Source organism: Oryza brachyantha, chromosome 12, assembly GCF_000231095.2.
Source record: "Oryza brachyantha chromosome 12, ObraRS2, whole genome shotgun sequence".
Lineage (NCBI taxonomy): Eukaryota > Viridiplantae > Streptophyta > Magnoliopsida > Poales > Poaceae > Oryza > Oryza brachyantha.
The window spans coordinates 5,367,010-5,386,489 of NC_023174.2; the positions used below are offsets into that span (position 1 = coordinate 5,367,010).

The following is a 19,480-nucleotide window of genomic DNA, read 5'->3' on the forward strand; positions in this document are numbered from 1 at the left end:
TCTTTGTTGATGATACTACATAGAGTGATACCAGCATGATATTCGAAATACCGCAAGCCCATAAGCGGGTTGGCGGGGCAGCCCACTTACACCCTGAGTACTCCGATTCTCCAACAGTGGTTCTCATGGTAACGTGTGATTTCAACATACAAACAAGGGTAGGTCATGGTCCTCGAAGGCAGCAAAGCTTGTTTCTTAAGAACAAGGTATGGAAACATGATGTACTAATACACTAAGAGCTGTCTCCTCTAGTTTACGACTGATCCTACATAAAGTGAGGCAATTTCGACACCTGATTGTGACCAAGAGCCACCAATTGTTGATAATGTATTGACCAATCAAGCTCAAAGCCAGCATGGAGGTTGAAGCTATGTCATGTGCAAATTTATAAATTTATGAAACAAAAATGTCAAACATATACGATTGCTCGTCTCCTGCGTACATTGTACTTTCGGTCTCATGTACAACCCTCAATATACAAACATCAACAAAAGGATTCGGCTTCCTGAAACACTTATACTGAATAGCAACAAAATTCTTTTTATGTGAAACAATTACATTGAATACAACAGAAATTCGCAACCTTTCCAAGTGCAAACTATTATTCCCATAAGGTAGGCTATCTAGAATGTAAGAGTTTACGGAGCAACATTTATATCATACACATTGAACATGAAGTTTAGTTTTCTCTGCTGGTTACAATCAATACATAAGACTAAAAATTTAGTCATTAGCATTTCAAATATTTGTGAAACACACTAAAATGTTAGTCGAAACTTTTCACTTTCGTGTATGAAACAATGGATTTTAACATGGCTAAAACATATGTTGTTCTGTTATTAGAATATTTCGTATCCATTGATGGAGCCACTGCCTCAGCCGAAGCACGAGGCACATATTAGAGAAATGGGTATTAGATACATATATAATCGCATCTAGTGCAAGTGGTAGATCATCAGTGATATGGTCTAGATGCAATCATAGTGATTATTGTATCACTTACTATGTTTGTGTATTTTGAATAAAGTGTCATACCATTTATTGAAATAGATAGCTGAGTTGTTAATCAATGGGAATGTGACTCATTCGTTAGACTCTTCGTGTTATGATACTCTTTCTAAATGGACCTTAATCATATCATATATGGAAAGAATATAATTCTAATATTAACGCATATATTGATCGATGATCATGCCTTATGGATCATGGTATGGAGACACTAAATTAATAATGTGGACATATATTGGAGAACATGTTAGACAAACCCATATGATACACCGCAACGATTACTAGTACCATCAATTAGTCTAAAATAGTGATGATGTTGATTTGTTATACCTGAGACCGTCATGGTTCTTAACATGTGTAGTGGTGTACTTAGGAACTACCAAATGATGTCCCGTGAATGTGTGGTTATAAAGATAGCCTTTAGGTTTGCTATGAAACATGTATTGCGATGTGAATGATTAAGATGGGATTTGACCCCTCCACATGGCCATGCCAAGTGATTGAGGAGCTAATCATGAGATAAATAATAATTTACTATAGGGTCGAGTGAATGATTAATGTAATGGAAGGATGACACATGTCTCACCTAATCGATATCATGTGGCCAAGGGACTCGAATATTAACACATTATAGGTTTAGCCGATGTGATCTTTATATAAACTTGGTACATCATTACGTCTTTCTAGAGACCACAACTGATATGTGGACCAAAAAAGTGTTTTTAGGTGCAACCAAGTATATATGAACATATCAGGACGCACACTTAATGGGTTGCAATGGAGAATTGGATGGAGATCCAACATGTGCTCAATTCGGATAGAGATTTAAGTAGGATTCTTCATTTGACCTTTGAGCCCACTCAATAACTATATATATATGGGGCGAGTGATTGAGGGAGAAAAAAACATCTGAAACACCCAAACCTTAGCTGCACTTCTCCGCACAAACAAAACCCTAGCTGCGTGACATAGCTGCCATGACCACGAACGGCGTTCCACCCTTGGACGTGTGTGTCGTAGAGTGAATCTCCTCTAGCGAGAAGCTGCGGGGCCCCTTTTGTTGGTTCGGCCAGGGGTGTGGGTGAGAGCTTAGGGCGTCGATGACACGAGAGGGGTTGAGCCCCTCGGGAACAGTGCAAACACAACGGTCTAGACAGCTTTGGGCTGCTAGGAAGCGTAATACCCTATTCATGTGCTTCGTTGCTTAGGGCACAAGGAATTACACCCGAGTGAGGGTTAGCGACGAAGCACGCTTAGTCCCTAGTCAGATGCTTTCTACCTAGAGAGAGCTCCCTCCTCTCCTTAGGCTAGGGCCTACTTTTATACTATAAGGGGCTCCCATAGATGCCTGTGCACACCCCATAAGGAGGAAGGAAAAGAGTACACATAGCTTAGGGCATTTAATGGCTGTCTAATCCGAGGTGTGCAGCGACAACGTGCGCCTTTTTGCGTGTAGGCCATTAAATGCTCAACGTGACGTGGGCGGAGTGACCGGCATCTCTTTCACATTAAATGCTCAAGACTCCCCGTTCCATCGTATCCATGGCGCGACGGAAGCAATGATGGTTTTCCTCGAAAATGGAGCGTCATCCCTCCCGTAGAGAGGAGAGGCAAAAATCTTCTTCATTAATGGCTGACGGGACGGGGCTCACAAATCCTATCCCTGCCAGAGGTAGGCTAATGCCTCTGACATGCTTTTGGTCCGCTGTCGTATCCGTCCGCCCTGCGGTGACTTACCACACCGCTTACACACCACATTAAATGTGGTGCCACGTGGGTGGCAGGGCGCATTAAATACGGTAGCAGGGCCCCGTGCGCTGGCCCCCTAGTCTGCACGTAGCTTCACACGTGGACTAAGGGCCCAAAGGGTTAGGATGGCTCAACCCCTCCACGAGAGGGTGGTTGCATGCCTCTCAGCCGTTGGACCTGAGGTCTCTCAGGGCGAGCCACGTGGATCCGAGGCAGTCACCTTCGTGTGGTGAGGGCTATAGGTCAATGCTGGCACTGCAGTGACTTTGACCTTTTTATCGAAAATAACATGGTAATGTATTGAACGGCATGTTCCCTTCGTGCGGCATACCCCGGGCCATTTCACCGATAGTGTGGATACAGGCAGAGGCATTGCTACATTCCGACGTCGATCGGCGTGAGAACATGAGATGTTGCGCAAGGAGGAGACACGTGTGTGGAGGAGATTGGATTGACTACTTCCTCTACATTAACACACGCTTCGTCAGGTTTGGCTACTCTAAATCTAATTCCACTACTCTGTCTGTTGAGTGGTAATGATATATGATTTGTTTACTCGCAAAATATCCTGGTTGAAAATTTTATTTATAGCTATAGTAGCCTACACATCTCCCACTAATTCTTGGATGACATTTGAATTGGATTCTTGTTTTAATATATATTGCTTTATAGTATCCTTGTATGACGGTGCTCAGCAAAAATTAGTTTCAACAATCAATGTTAAATCGGCAAATCGGCACTAAACTTTGCACGAGTACGTATACAATCCATACAGCTCCGGCGAGAATTTGGACCAGACATTGGTTTGTCAAACCCGATGAAACCGGCTATGAATTCTTCTTCATTTCAATTCATCACACTCTACCATATCATGATTGGATGGTATTTGAGATGGAGTACTTTTATTTCAATTTTCCCATCTTCCTCTCAAAGTAACGTGGGAATTTCCAACCCTACCTATTGGCAGTAGAGTTAGCTGTGTGTAATTTGCAAGAGAAATTTTACGGTCCTTGACAAAACACATAGAGATAAAATAAAAAACTCAATTTGTAAACATATATATGTGGGCTGTTTTTCAGATTAATCCGGTCCTCATAAGTTAAAGTCGGAATCAAAGAACAAACAAGTATAGCACACCAAATTGAGAAGCATGGGAACTGAAGATGGAACCCAGTGATAAGCTGCCTGCAACAAGACATCAACCAGCTAGGAAGCTACAAGCATATGCAATCTCTCTACTTAGCTAGTCTTAAATATCATATATATATATATATATATATATATATTAAAATGAAGCGGTAATTATAATAATTAATACTAAGTCATAAATCGTGCATTTGATGAGTATAAGTTGGGCAGCTAGCTGTGCCGCCAGAAGCGAAACCGAAAAACGCTTAAGCCTAGAGCTAAGCTATCATGTGCTTAATGATTTCTAAAATTTATATGATAGATTCATCTAATTTCAGTAAGATTTTAAACTTAGACTAGGGCTTAAGCCCTAACTGCCCTAGGCCTGTTTCGGCCACTATGCGCAATACATAAGGTGAGCTAGATCTCATGATGAGTGGCCGCGAGGAGAGTATAGGTTGATGGAGGAGACGCCGAGGTAGGCGGCGAGCAGGTCGTCGTCGTCGTCCTCCTGCCTGGCCAGCGCCTCCTGCACCGCCGGCCACCACTCCGGCACGTCGTCCTCCTCGTTGCACATTGCGTTCATTGGCGGCGGCGGCGGCGGCGGCGGCGACAGCACATCTGCTAGCTCCGTCGACTGGCTGCCGTCGGCGTCGCCGGCGCCGGAGTTGCGGGCGAAGCGGCCCTTCACCCTGGGCCGGCTGTCGGCGAGCGTCTTCCGGCAAGCGTACTGCATGCATATAGATGCATTATATTCCAACAGTTCAGCATGTGTATATTACCTAAATAGATCTACGGCTGATAAGCTAATAAGCCACCAAAAAAATATTTATAGGTATAACTTTTATATCTATGTTATTATTAGTGTAGTCTAAAAGTTTCATATAGAAAATAGACTAGGATAAAATAGCTCAACAAATAAGATTCAAAATTTAAATTTTGGTACGGCTAATAAGCTAACATAACCGTTAATAGGTTTTTAGGCCATCCCAATGTAAGTTTCATGGACACGATTATCTAGAGTGACATGTCATCTAAAAGTTTAAAGTTAGGATAAAACACCCATCTCTCAATGCATGGTTTCATGTATTACTGTTTTCTAGATTACATGCAAGACACAAGCTGTCTAGATAACAGTGCATAGAAGGTTTCATCTCTATGAAACTCATTTCATCTTTCTCTTCATTAATACTTTGCCTTATCATAAAAAATATATACATGACACCCTATTTATTGCTCATAAAACTCCTATTAAGATTGGTCTTAATGCATGATGTACTTTTATATCTGCATTACTAACAATAGAAAATAGACTAATATAAGTAACTTTAAATTTAAGTTCCAAAATTTATGTTTGAGACAATTAGTTCTTACCCCTATTTCTAATTCTAATTGTGATTTTATCCTTACCTTTTCAACTCAATTTATGATTTTGCTCTTATTTTTTCAAACTAAAACTTAGATTCCTTAATGATGTCAAAAACCAAGTTAAAATAGGGCCAATGTCAAGCTTATGCCTGACTGTATTCTTAAAAACTGATGGTGTGAAAAGTTGGGTTAAAACATGGGCTAAAATTGCTAAAATATTTAATGTCAAAGTAGGGGCAAAAATCACAAATTGCTTAGAAAATAACGGAAAATCTGTAGATGGAGCACATCTATTTAACACGGGTAAGAACACTTAACGTAATAGGGCATACATATATTTAACATCGTTGTAGGACTTAACGGAATAGGGCAAACATGAGCTTTACGTTGAAAAAACAAGTTGATAAAGCAGAGCTAAAATCACAATTGGAGTTAAAAACAAGGGTAAGAATGCAATAGTCCCTTTAAATTTTGGTTGCAGCTAATAATCTAATACTCCCTCCGTCCCTAAATGTTTGACGTCGTTGATTTTTTTATACACGTTTGACCATTCGTCTTATTCAAAAAATTTACATAATTATTAATTATTTTTATATTATTTTATTTATTGTTAAATACTTTTATGCATAGGAAAATTAGATCCTACTACCAGGTGTAGCTACTCCCTTCACGTCTGGGATGAGAAACGCTTTCATAACTGTTTCTAGTCTCACCCAATAAAAAGTATAGATAATGTTAAATCTCATATGAACGATACAACTATATGTATAGAGTTTATATTTCTGTTAGAAGAGAGCATAAATATGTATGAAGGTGTTTCTGCACCTTAGACGTGAAGGGAGTAACTACACATGGTAGTAGGATAGAGGCTTCTTTTATGTATATATATAGCTTTACATATTTTTAAAAAAAATTGAATAAGACGAATGGTCAAACGTGTATAAAAAATCAACGGCGTCAAATATTTTTTAATAGTAATATATATTTTTTTGAATAGTAAACATTTAGGTACTGAGGTAATTAGACCATAAGATCCAATGCATGCATGATCTACATACGGTGATCTTCTTGTCGAAGTTACGGAGGTTGCGCTTGCTCCGATACTTCTCAATGCGCTCCCGCCGCTCCTCCGCGCTGTACCTCCCCACCGCCGCCGCCGCCGCCTTCGGAAGCTCCTCCTCCGGCGACAAATGCCCAGACAGCGGCGCCGGTGGATGATGAGATGAGATCGGGAGGAAGGCACTATCCGCCTTGACACCATTGATGCTGATGAATGGATGAGACGATGAAGAGGAAGAGTAAGAGGAAGAGGAAGAGGAAGAAGAAGAGGATGTGCCACTGCCACTGCTACCCCAGCACTGATACATGCTGCCTTAAGCTTAAGCTACTACCCTCCTGCTGCTGCTGCTGCTTGTAAACGTATACCTACATAGCTGCTATTTATATGGGGATCGACGGATTATTTCATGTATTCAAGCTAGCCTCCACTTGAAAAAATTTCAACATGGAGCAAAAAGAGGAATCGCTGTTTGTTCATGGTCCTCCAGGAAGTCAACTCTTGGCTCTACAATGGATTTGACACGACCTACTAGCTTCTTAGCGACTGTGTTGTGCCATCATAAGCTGATTTGCCCATCATGATACACGAAATTACTTTGTGAGATTCTCCATACACCACATGCATGCATGCCTTGTCCTGCACGTCCCATGACTTATCTTTTCTTCTCTTCTCTTCCTTTTTATTCGAGATGATCCTATGACATGTTGATGGTCCTCACAGCCACATAAAAAAAAATATGACGTTCTTATGATATGCATGACATTTAGGAAACATATATGTGGCGCATATGAGGAAAAAGGGTTTTGCCTAAAAAGAGAAGGAAATAGATTGGCTCCTACAGTACAAGGTAGGACGAAAAATTGCTAGCTCTCCTAGGAAGAGAGCGTTCCCAGGTCAAGGCGTTTCATGTGACTGTACAGACGTCAGGCACGAGTGGCATCCACCACTGCCACACACACACGCATAGCACAAATGAAAGACCAAATGGAGGAGGCACCAACAGCAATACATGCAAGTGTTTCAGATAGATAGCAAGAATCTCAATCGATTAGGTAAACACCACAAGCGCTGACCGGCTGGCCATCACAACTACAGACATACATATATACATGTAGTAAGCTGGGTCAAGAGCGAGAATACGATAGTGCAGTCACACGATTCAAGGAAACATAAAGCAAGTTGGGGCTATCTATCTACTATGCTTTTCCCACGATGATATCCTTAGACCAGACACACACTGTTAGGCTGCACCCTGTACACCAGGAGATGTGCCTTTATTCAGCACCTCTACATCGCATTGCGTTTCATCTTGCAATTTGACCTCAGAGCAACAGGCTCTGCCACTTCGCTCCATGATGTAAAGAGGACTCTGGGTTTAATATGCCCAAGTATTCCATATTCCCCCCAAAATTATGGATTAGAAATGGGATTCTTGGATGCAACCATAAAGGAAAAGTACGAAAACATGCAGTTCATTTATATCTAAAACTGGAAAAAATAAAAACAAAAACATGCAGGAAGATCACCGGTATAATGATCAGGAAGGATTAAAGAGAAGCATGAAAGGAAATACTTGATGAGACAGTCCTTCCAAAGTCCACCACGAATCCACAATCATATGGTTAGCTTCAGAAAAGTGACATCTCATGATTTTAGTGGGGAAGAATGATGTCCCCTTTGAACATTACAGCCTACAAGGTAGAGCCCCAACAGGAATCCGCGTTGTTTCGAGCATCTATTGGACAGAAGTTTGTTGTTGCTGTAGACCCAGGGTGCTGTTTTCAGTTGGCAATTGGTCGGTGAAATAACTGGAAGCGACCTAAACCAAGCTGCATGATTCAGCTTCTGATGAATCCCTACAGTAGCCCACTTAAGAATGTGGTATATCATGTTCATGTAGCCTCACAGCACAAGCTCACCGACCTTCAAGTGGACTTAGCCAACCAACAGGATAGAGTCAAAGGGCACCGGGCATTAACATTCGATATAGCTTCTTTTCCCTATGACATGCAGCAAATGCTTGAATTGCAAGCTCTAACAATTATTAAGATTTCCTTTTGGAAGCAACCTGCATAGATATTAATGAGTATAATATTAAAATCAGATGAGTTACTTAGAGAAAAATTACAAGATCACACAGAGATGGGAGTAGAAGGAAGAAATCTTTAGGAAGGCAGTGCATGTTTGTCAACGAGCATGTCAGATGGTGAAAACAAGTGGGACTATTAGGATAGTGGTGCAGTTCTCTTAGATTTTCTTTTCTAATGGTAGGTCAACTATAAAAACAGTCATGCCACTATAGCATGAGTGGAATGCAATAATTATTGATTTGAGGTGTACAGAGAATTTACATAAATGAGCACATTATGCAATTGTACAAATAATTGGCATTGAACAGCCAAAAGTTCACAATCTGTCTAATTTACTCCAATAAATCTCTTAGGGTACATCACTATGTGTATGGTGTGAAGTTTGATTAAATTTGAGAAATCAACGAGTCAATTCAAATGTCATAAGCTTCAGCAAAAATGAGAGCATATTGGTAACAAATGATAAGACTACACAATCTGGTGGCATTCATGATATTGAGATAACAAATTTTCATTCGGTCCCCACATCTTTCTCTGTGTGCACCTGTGGGGGTGAGGTCTTCCATTACTGTAAAGTTCTCACCTTTTTCTACATCAAATCCATTAGAAGTCGCACACTAAATTCATGCTTCTATTTCTTTTTGGCTTTCAGTACAATTTATTTTTTTCTAGGCAAGTCATAATCAGTTTACACTACCATAATTACATTTAAAAATATTATCATATAGGCAAGAAAAAAGATCACATCTGAGTTAACCTATTTTCAATAGGAAATTCAAAATATCATAACTGGCTCGCACTTCAAAACTGATAAAAATATTTTCATGTTCTGTGCACTCAAAGCTGCCATCTTCTATCTTTAATTCATAAATGATAAAAGTATTTTATACCATGTTCCTTGAATTGTGGTGCTTTGGTGGGAAACAACCAGGTCCCTTGCACGGATCTGGAAGCACCATGGTCTGATTTTCTGGTTGGAGGCTAGAAGAGAAGGTGCATGGAGTGTGGGCACACTGGAAGAGCGGAAAACAAGAACTTGCAGGGAAGCAAAAACCACATAATGCTTAAGAAAACAAAGCATACAAGGATATGCCAGTATGTCACTCTTAAAATACTTAATAGAGTGGAACCCTAACGATATTATAATGACATAGACCAATATCTAAAGGCTTAAATGATATGTTCCCTATACCACTGTCATGAGCATTTGTGCAGGAGTCCTATGCCCAAAAGGAACTATATCTTCTGAGGACGATACCTATCTTCTCACCAAAAGGAATGATACCTTCTTGCCCAAAATGAACGATACCTTCTTGCCCTCGCAGTATGTATGTCGTAACTCAGTATATCAGTTCGATAGAGTCCATTAAGATAAGAATAATTTGGAAGAATAAATTAGACGAGGTCGAGCGCCATTCCCTGTTACTTCCTATTTCTAACAAACTCTTATCCTAACGGATTCTTAAACTCTTATCAAACTAAGCTACTGGGATTTGTTCGATAGTATAATGACTTACCGCCCACAAGATATAGTTATTTACAATGTGAGCAAGAAGGCCTATGACTCCTGGCCCAATAACCATGATAACCACCTAGTCCATGATGTGTTCCTTCTTGGTGTAGTGCTGTGAAAAAACATTTGCTTAACAAGCTTTCGTAACTTAAATATTGAACTCAAGGCTCTCCTGCAGTACTGCTGTACTAGGGATCAAATCCTTGTGAACCAAGCTCATCCTTGCTTGGGTGGCCCGAACCAATCTATATTCAACATAACATATTACTTCCTCCATTTCTATAACACGTTTGACCAAGCTTACAGGAAAATGTAGCAACATCTGCAACACTAAATTTGTTTAGTTAAATCTAACAAATATATTTTGGTAGTATATTTGTTTTGTTTTGAAAATGATGTTCCATTGCTCTGTAAACATAGTCAAACTTAAAAAAAGTTTTAATTAAAAAAGTTCAAATGACTTGTTTTAAAATTACTTTTGCATTGATAAATTATTTATGCATTATTTCACAATTACATGCTATATGGATGTCTACTATGCTTATGCTATTATGCTATATTGTTTTATTTCCTTTACCTTGTCACTTGGGTATATTTATATGCTGATTAAATATATGCGTAGTTTATTTAGCTCATTTAATTGGGTTAGGACACTTTCATCCCCATGTGACATATCGAGCTGCGAGCTCTTAATGAAAGTAGTTGATGGTATAGGACTTTACTAAATCAGCTAAATATAACTAATGTAAGCTGTGGGAAACCCTTGTCAGACAAACCCTTGGCAGTTAAGGATTAGTCCGTCGGAAACCCTTGTGAGACAAACTGTACTTTCTGCAAACCAGTGTGGGCAACGGGTAGGCTAGAAGCATAGCTTTCTCCTCTCCTAGGCACCAAGATGAGGGTAGGTGGGGTGGAATTAGGTCAGGCTGGGGTAGGGTTGATCAGCTGCAGGATCTACTGTGGCGTAAAGGGGTAGCTGGCCTGGCATGGTGTTTGTGCAAGAGGTGTAACCTCAGTGTGGTATGAATAGTTAGGAGTGGGTTATGAGGACAATCATGTCAACCCCTCATTGGGGTGCCATGGTGGCACATTGGTGTACGTGTACGTACGTTGTGGTTGTATCTTGTAGGCAAAGTTGTACACCTCTAACCAGAGTAAAACTATTTAAATAACCGTGCCTGTAGTTAGGGGAAAAACCAATCAAGCTTCACCGTGATTAGTCTCACCCTTTTATAATAAACATGGTATAATAATTTGATAGTATAGGTGGGTAAAGCTAGTGTTGTACTATGCGTGGTACTAATTGATGGTTGGGCCTATTGCAACATGGTGTAACATTGGCTAATGATTGGTTTAATATTAATTATGAGCATTTTTCCTTTGCTAAATAAATGTTTAAATGTTGTTTCTTGCAAACTAACCCTGAGCCTATCATTTGTACTTTTGTGCATTAAATTAATCTTGTTGAGTACGTTGGTTGTACTCATTCTTGCAAATTTCCCATTTTCCCTAGAAGCGGACTTTGAGTCAGATGAAGAACCTTTGGAAGACTAGGCACGTTGCAACTCTCAAGGATGCCTGTCGGCCGCTGCCACGCTAATTAGATTGTTTCTCTTGTTCCATTGCATTGTAAGACTGTTAAACTCTATTTGTTTATGTAATATGTTGGCTACTATTACTGATTTGTCTATTGTGTACCTGAGTTGTTCCTGGACCGGGAGTTTATTATATTCGTATTCATGATTATACTTTTGTGTCACATAAATGACTTACTAGAAGTGTAATCGTTGGTCAAATCTTTATCCTAACGAAACAAAATGCACCTTATATTTTGAAATGAAGGGAGTATGTTTTAGCATTGTTGAGTCAAGGGTTGAGGTTAAAAGCCTATAATTTATTCATATTTGTACTCATTGGGCTAAACAAGCCTTACTGAGTCAAATTTGGGATTGAGCCTCAAAGCTCATTAGGCACAAGAGCCTAGCTCAAGCCTGCATCATCATGTTCAGCTTGTTCACGGACCTATCTGGAGCTGGCCATTCCAGCTGTAAAGAGACCCCAATGTACATGATGTCGCAACTAGTACATTAAATTTAGAGCAAGTTTCATAAAACATAAATTTTGCAGCACATTTTGAAGTTTGTCTCACACAAAACAAAATATGTTGAGGCAATATGTATCACAAAAAACTAGTTCTGTTGCTATTGGTCACACTCCATCACATCTGACCCATGCTTCCTACAAGTCATCTATACACTACTTCCCCTTTCTCAGCCAAAAGGATGAATCAGGCAGGGCAGAGTGATGACCTGGTGAGTTAACTGGTAGCTAGTCCAACTAGGGAGGCGACAGAGGGCCAAAAGCTAGACCAAATCAAGAACTCAGGTTGGAAAATAGAATTGTTTCTTTGTGAAGTTTACTTTTAAATTTAGGACGAGATGGAGTATATGACCATTCTATGTGTAGTATGCTATATACAGCTATTGCAAAACTAGCTATACCAATATAATATCAAATGAAGTTGAGTGTGAACTCTTATTTGCCATGGGTATTGACACAATGATATTGGACTAATCATTTTTGTTAGAAGCATCCACCTAAACCATAGATTACCAAAGGTTCAGCATTACCATGGGTTAGAAGAAATATGTAGTACAATTAAGCAAATTTTTGTAAGGTGGAAAGAACGGATCAAGCCTTACTTTGCATGCTTTCTTCTTGAAATGCAGAGACTTAAGGAGGCCCAAGAAAGGCAGATAAGCTGTATGGTGCACCCTTACTTTCTGACTTTGCTTTTCTGCAAAATCGCGATAATTCAGTACCAAATTAAGGTTGGAAGATAGGCATGTGTCTGAAAAAGCATTACCTCATAATAAAAATAGTGCTCATTTTTTAAGGACAAAATTGAATTGTCCTATTTTTTCAGAAAGTTACTTAATGCTGACAGTGGTTCAATCAGATGACAGAACAAACAACCCCCCTAAATTGATCTTCCTTTCCATAAATAATATAACGCAAAATCTACCGTGTAATGTCATTATTAACTTGATATCAATGCAAATAAGCATGCCAAGAAATAGCCAGTCTATATGGAAAGAGAAAGAGAATTCTGGATATGAAAAAAAAACTAGTTATGAGTGAAGGCAGACATGTCACAAGTTGAAAGAATTGAGTGATGCCTGCTTTATTTCGTACCTGATATAACTTGGGGTACCTCTACCTCACCACTAGCAAAGGAATTGTTCAGTGGCTGCTTGTGTATGTCAGCAATATCTTCATCCAAAGAGGTACTGGTTTCATTTGGGACTTGTTTTGTCAACTCATCAGTTCCCAATGTTGTGTTAGATCCTTTATTATACATACAAGCAGTTGATACGGTCTCTGGACCATGAAAGGCATGTGTCGTTGAAATAGTACCATTTCTGTCAATTGACTCTATTTTATCCCTCAAAGTATGGATTATTTGTTTATCTGTAATTTGCTCTATTCCACCCTTGATGACATGTTGTGGCATCATGACATCCCCGCATAAATCACTATCCCAGCGAAGTGCAAGATCTGAAGGTGCCTCATCATCCCTCCCACAAGGGGGGCACCACAATGGAGTTTCAGAATCAACTGTAATGCCATTGAACAGATCAAGCACCTTATTCTCAGGGAGGACACTAGAACCTGAAGGAATCTCAGAATCTAGTGGTGATTTATCCACCCTGACACAGGAGGTGAGGTCAGATTCACAGTTTCTACAAGCCTTGCCATAATCAAGAATGTCGCTGGATTGATGAGAACACTTATTGACAAGTGTAGCATCAGAAGGCTCCATCGTAGAGGGAAAAGCAGAACACACCAAGCTATCATCAGAAGCGAGGTTAATTTTAAATGATTCTGTTTCATCTAGTTGCATTCTGTCTTGAACAGATTCAATGTGTTGATCAATGCTTTTCAGTTCAACAAAAGGGACATCAGCAGCCTGCATCTGATGAGCTATATTTTCATCATTCTCAGGTTTATCCAAAATGGTGGAAACATTCTCATGGCCAAAAGATGCTGGCAATGTAGGCAGTTGACAAATAATTTCACCTCTGTTGACTTGTAAACTATCTTCTTGAGTTCCAGATGGTAATGGGATGTCTCTATAATTGCTTGACTCATCGAGCTGCTCAACAAGGACAGACTTATCAACAGGTAAACCCGGTAGTTGATCTTTGTTGGAAGGCTCCAGGTTTGTCTCCAAAGATTGCACCTCTCTTTTACAATACAAAGGGTCCCAACCAATCCAGTCACCAAGCTTAAAATTTGACAGATTCAACTGCTCATTTGGTAGAAGCCTATCAATTCTAATAGTTTCTTTGTAGAAATGTTTCTTCCTCAATGCATTGGAAATCAGTGACCTGGGAATGAACAAATGGTTTAAAACAAAGAGATGCCACCATGATTCATGATAAATCACCTACTGTTTGTCCTAAAGAATAATGCTAAACAGCTGGCAGCATGCTGTGACCAGAGTGTTGAAACTAGATGCATTTGCAATTTGCAATCAGAGAGATAACAGATGTGCAATCGATGTACCTGCAGTTGGCCGATACCGCAGCCTTGGCCCGCTGAGTAGAAAGGCCAAGCAAATAAGCGCATAAATTTATGACATCATTGGGGCCTCTAATCTCATTAGCAGCCCGAGCAGCACTTGAAATGATGAGATTTTTTCCTTTAGTCCAATCCACCAAGAGCTACGGCGACAACGACGATGAGAAGCAAGCAAGCAATGATATCTATGAATATATGATGATATGATAAGTAGTAGAAAAGCACAGGTTAGCACAGCTGACCTTGGCTTGTGCTAACACCTGCTTCCTCGATTCGGCGTCGGCGATGAGCGGCGAGTACGCAATCTCAAAGTGCAGCCCCCTCTGGAGCGCGAGCTTGATCATGGGGAGCTTGAGGCGGAAGGGCAGCTTGTGGGAGAAGTCGATGGAGAGGATGTCGAGGTGATCGGACACGGCCTGGGCCTGGCAGAGGTGGTCCAGGGCCGCCTGGGTGAGCGGCCGCGCGGCGACGAGGTCGTAGGTGCGGAGGAGGCGGGCGGCGGAGGGGGCGAGCGCGGAGCCGCAGGCGGCGGCGGAGTCGAGCGAGAGGGTGACGCGCGTGAGCTGGCGGAAGGGGCGCTGGGAGGCGGCGGCGGTGGAGCCATTGCTGCTGCGGCCGCCGCGGTGGCGGTGGGGCGGCGGGAGGGGGAGGGGGAGGGGGAAGGGGGCGATGCGGAGGGCGGCCGAGTGGGAGTCGTCGAGGAGGCCGCGGTGGGGGTGGTCGAGGGCGGCGCCGGAGTAGCCGAGCTCGAGGGCGCGGGCGGCGGCGAGGTGGCGCGAGGCGGAGGCGGGGTCGGAGTCGGCGGGGAGGAGGCTGAGGTCGAAGAAGAGGGCCGCCATGGCTGATGGCTTCCGAGAGAGGCCTGGGCAACACTAGGGTTTATTCACTTTGTTATGGGCCGAAAAGCCCAGCCCATCATACAGATGTAATGGGCCTCAGCCCGTCATTGTTTCTCATGTTCTTGTAGAAGATTTCGCTTCTTACCGTTGCCAGGCTAGCCCTGGTTTTATCGTTAAAGCAAGGTCAAGAGAAATCTTTTTATTTCATTAAGAGTTAATCTAAAGTTAACTTATATAATAGTTACACATAAGCATTACTATTTTATTAATGTATGGTTCACCCAGTGGCGGGCCCAGTAGTAATTCAAGGGTATTCAGATGTATGCCCAAGATTTTTGAGGAAAAAATACATATATATATATATATATATGTGTGTGTGTAAACTTATATGTATTTAATAAAATAAAAGGGAAAAGATATTTCAGCTGAAACAGACAAAAATAGGCATATTGGGCCATTTTTCTTATTTTGGCTCATTTCATACCACCCAACTGAGACACACGGCCCAATATTGCTAACTCTAATGAGAGGCTTGGGACTGTGCGTGTTGGGGATTAATTGGGGGCTGGGGACGGCGGCGGGCGCACAGACGAGCAGTTCTGAATTTTATAAATATTAAAATAGGAATCATATTTAAGTAAAACTCCAAAGCATGTACAGCTCAACATCCATTAGCTAGTTGTGGCTTTCGAAGTTATTAAATCATGAAAAAGCAACTCCAGATCAATTTGAACTCGATATTTATTAGTTAGAAAGTTAAAAATATTAAATTATGAAAATTTATAGTTTGATTTTTCAAACTAAAATAAAATAACTTGTTTTGTCTTTACAACTTTCTAAGAAAGATCACATATAAATTATAGCAAAACTTTATATGATTGACGACTAGTCTCGACAATTCTAGACAGATATCATGAATTCAGTAAATGTTAACAAAGGTTTGTTGAGAAAGTTTACAGTGTGTCCCTGTGTCCTTAAGAAATTCATGTAGATTTCATTTCTCACTTCTTGTATTGTCTCCTTTACCAAGGGTTGGTAATTCTAGAATCCACCTCAGAAAAAAAAACCTTGGCAATGGTAATAAACCAATTACAACCTACACATCTTAACTTTACTAAATATTATAGATGGCCATATGGGCCGCTCGGCACGGACACGTCAAAGCACGGCACGGTAAGGCACGGGCACGATAGGCACGACTTGCCAACCGTACCGTGCCGTGTCACGTGCCGTGCTTACCAGCAAACCCAGACACGACACAGAAAGGGTTTAAGTGTGCCGTGCCAGCACGTTTGGCCCGCCGTGCCGTGCCGGCCCGGATACATACACAAATCAGCAATACAATCAATATTCACTCATTCAATACAGAAACTAGATTTGGCAGAGACAATCATAGAAATTATAGAAACCAGAATTCAGACTCAAACCAGAAACTAGTTAATACTTCAGAAGTCAAAATAATCAGAATTCAACTCAGGCAGACATGCAGTAAACCAAATAATAGAATTATCAGTTTATCAGGCTATCAGCCAAACCAGACAGTCTCAACTCAAGCAAATAACAAAATTATCACTTATCAGGCAATGGCACATGCACTCAACCATTCAAGTAGTCACAAACTCACAATTCACAGTCACAAGTCATACGCAAACAACCACAAAATATATCAAATAGAGTTGTTCGTGCAATGGCTGTCTCATTAAAAACCTATCTAGGTAAAAACTCACACCTCGTGAGAAAACCCTAGATAGGAAAAGAGAGTGCAACCCAGCTTAAGTTTATAATTGTCCATACAATAGTTAAAATGTTTAAATTATTACAGATCATTATTACAAGCTCAGTCAGTCTCATTATCAAGAAATAATTCACTGTAGAAAACTTCAAGATCCTTGTCCTCGACGGTGTGTTGTTGCTTGTCATTAGCTAGCTCCCAATCCTTCGTACAAGAGATCATCTCCACCATGTCCGAGGTCAAGCATCGTCGTCGATCCTCCAAAATCCTGCCAGAAAGACTAAAAGTAGACTCGGAAGAAATTGTTGAAGCAGGCACTATTAGTATATCTTTAGCTAAGAGAGAAAGAACTGGATATGTAAGCTTGTGGTCCTGCCATTAGTTCAATATATCAAAATCATCATCGTTGTACTGATTGACTGTGTCACTGTCAAGGTACGACGATAGCTCAGTGGCACCAATATGTGAACCAGCACTTGCTGCCTGCAGCAAAGCAGTAGCAGAACCCCTCGTAGATACAGAGGGTGATGGAGACACAAGTCCAACACCAAGAGTTGCAGAACCAACACCTGAAGAATTTTCCCCAAAGACCATACCCCAGTTGGTCCTCCTCTTACCAGGACCAGATGGTGCAACAGGGGGCCTTTGCAATCTAACTGAACCAAACTTATCATTGTACTTTTCAAACATAGTATTGAGTTCAGCTCTAATTTGAGTTGAGTATGCAGAGTAATCGGTACCGGTTAGTGAAGATAAAACCCTGAGAACATTATAAAAACCTTTCATTTTACCTCTAGGGTCTAGGATAAATGCAAAGGCATACAATGCAGGTATGTTTCTCCAATACTTAAGAAATTTAGTCTTCATAGGAACAACAGAATGTCTAAGTAAATCATCATTCTCATAGGCATGCAAATGTCGTGCTATTGAAAGAAGTTGATGAATCATAAGTGGAGATGTAGCATAATAAACACCAGAAATAACTACAGTAGCATCATAAAAAACCTCAAGAAATTCTAGAATCTTTTCAGCAACATACCAATGTAAATCAGTTAGAAGTAAATTCTCATTAGGAGCTCTTGAGTAGTGAATGTCAATGAACACACTAATGAGCTCCTATAAGGGACCAAATGCTTAAGCATAAGATAGGTAGAATTCCATCTAACATCCATGTCAAGACCAAACTTATGAGGCCGAACCCCCACAGCAATGCAATAACTTTTAAATCCAGCAATCCTCAAGTTAGAAGAGTTCAAGAAAGAGATGGCAGTCCTAAAAGCCTCAAGATAAGGCTTCAACCTTTTCAAACCAGACTTAACAATCAAGTTTATAATATGGCAAGCACATCGTTGATGCATAAACATGTTACCAATATAACCATTAATGCTAGGTGTCAGCTTATCTATAGTAGTAGTATTAGATGATGCATTGTCTAGGGTAACAGAGAACACCTTATCCTTTAAACCATGCTCATCTAGAACAAGAAGAACACGTTCGTCAATGTTTTGGCCAGTGTGAGACTCATCAATGAGCCTAAGAGCAAGAAGCCTTTTTCTCTAAGCACCAATTAGAGTTAACAAAGTGAGCAACCACACTAATATAGTCCTCCTTAGCATTCCTAGACCAAATATCAGAAGTTATAGCAATAGAGGACACACTAGTCTGCAATACATTCATAAGCTTAGCACGACAAGTATTGAAAAGCTTAACAAAATCTCTAGTGGTTGTTTGCCTAGAAACAGCAGTAAATCTAGGATTATGTGCAGTTCTAATATAGTCTTGAAAAGCAACAGATGCACCAAAAGAAAGGGGTAGATCAGTACGTGCAATTAGCCTACACATTTCAGTACGAGCAACATCAGGATCATACTCCCAATGACGAACAGTGTCATCAGGGTTCTATTGCAGAAGAGATTGATGCATGTTCTTACGACCAGCCTTAAGTTTGCAAGCTTTAGCATGTCTTCTAAGATGACCAGTACCCCCAGTTGATTTAGCAGACAAAACAGTTTTGCAAATATGACACTTAGCATACTTTACCTCCATACCTTGCTCGATTCGCTTGATCTCTTCGAAGTCGTTCCACACCTCGGATCGACACATTCTGGTTCGCTTGCGGCCAGTGGCTGATGACGCGGCGGCTTCACCGGCGCCATCTGCTTCATCGGCACCGGTGGCGCCACCAGCGCCAACACCCCCATCAGCACTGCTACCGAACACCTCGACGTCGTTCTCGTTGTCCCCCCGTTCCCCAACAACCTTAGCTCATCGTTGATGATCATCGGGTCACCATCGTCCGACATGTCGAGGTCGGCCCTCCGGTTCCTCGACGGCGCGCGTTGCACTCGCCAGGCACTCCGAGGACCTAGAAGAAATTAGAAAATTAGGGTTAGGGTTAGGAGGCTGAGA

The 19,480-nt window shown here is 40.9% G+C and overlaps 2 protein-coding genes across 2 annotated transcripts; both read right to left on the bottom strand.

Annotated features, from left to right (window-relative positions):
- Nucleotides 1-4,070: 4,070 nt before the first annotated feature.
- Nucleotides 4,071-15,339, bottom strand: LOC102701320. The gene is made up of 7 exons (XM_040529383.1): nt 14,743-15,339; nt 14,486-14,643; nt 13,112-14,307; nt 12,619-12,713; nt 9,294-9,466; nt 6,312-6,597; nt 4,071-4,615 (listed from the first exon to the last, which is right to left on the bottom strand). Exons 1-7 carry the CDS (start codon nt 15,337-15,339, stop codon nt 4,313-4,315), a joined length of 2,808 nt encoding a protein of 935 aa, XP_040385317.1. The 3' UTR covers nt 4,071-4,312.
- Nucleotides 15,340-17,449: 2,110 nt separating this feature from the next.
- LOC121055976 (zinc finger BED domain-containing protein RICESLEEPER 1-like) lies at nt 17,450-19,374 on the bottom strand. The gene is made up of 4 exons (XM_040529388.1): nt 19,120-19,374; nt 18,743-18,970; nt 18,271-18,627; nt 17,450-18,187 (listed from the first exon to the last, which is right to left on the bottom strand). Exons 1-4 carry the CDS (start codon nt 19,372-19,374, stop codon nt 17,450-17,452), a joined length of 1,578 nt encoding a protein of 525 aa, XP_040385322.1.
- Nucleotides 19,375-19,480: the final 106 nt, after the last annotated feature.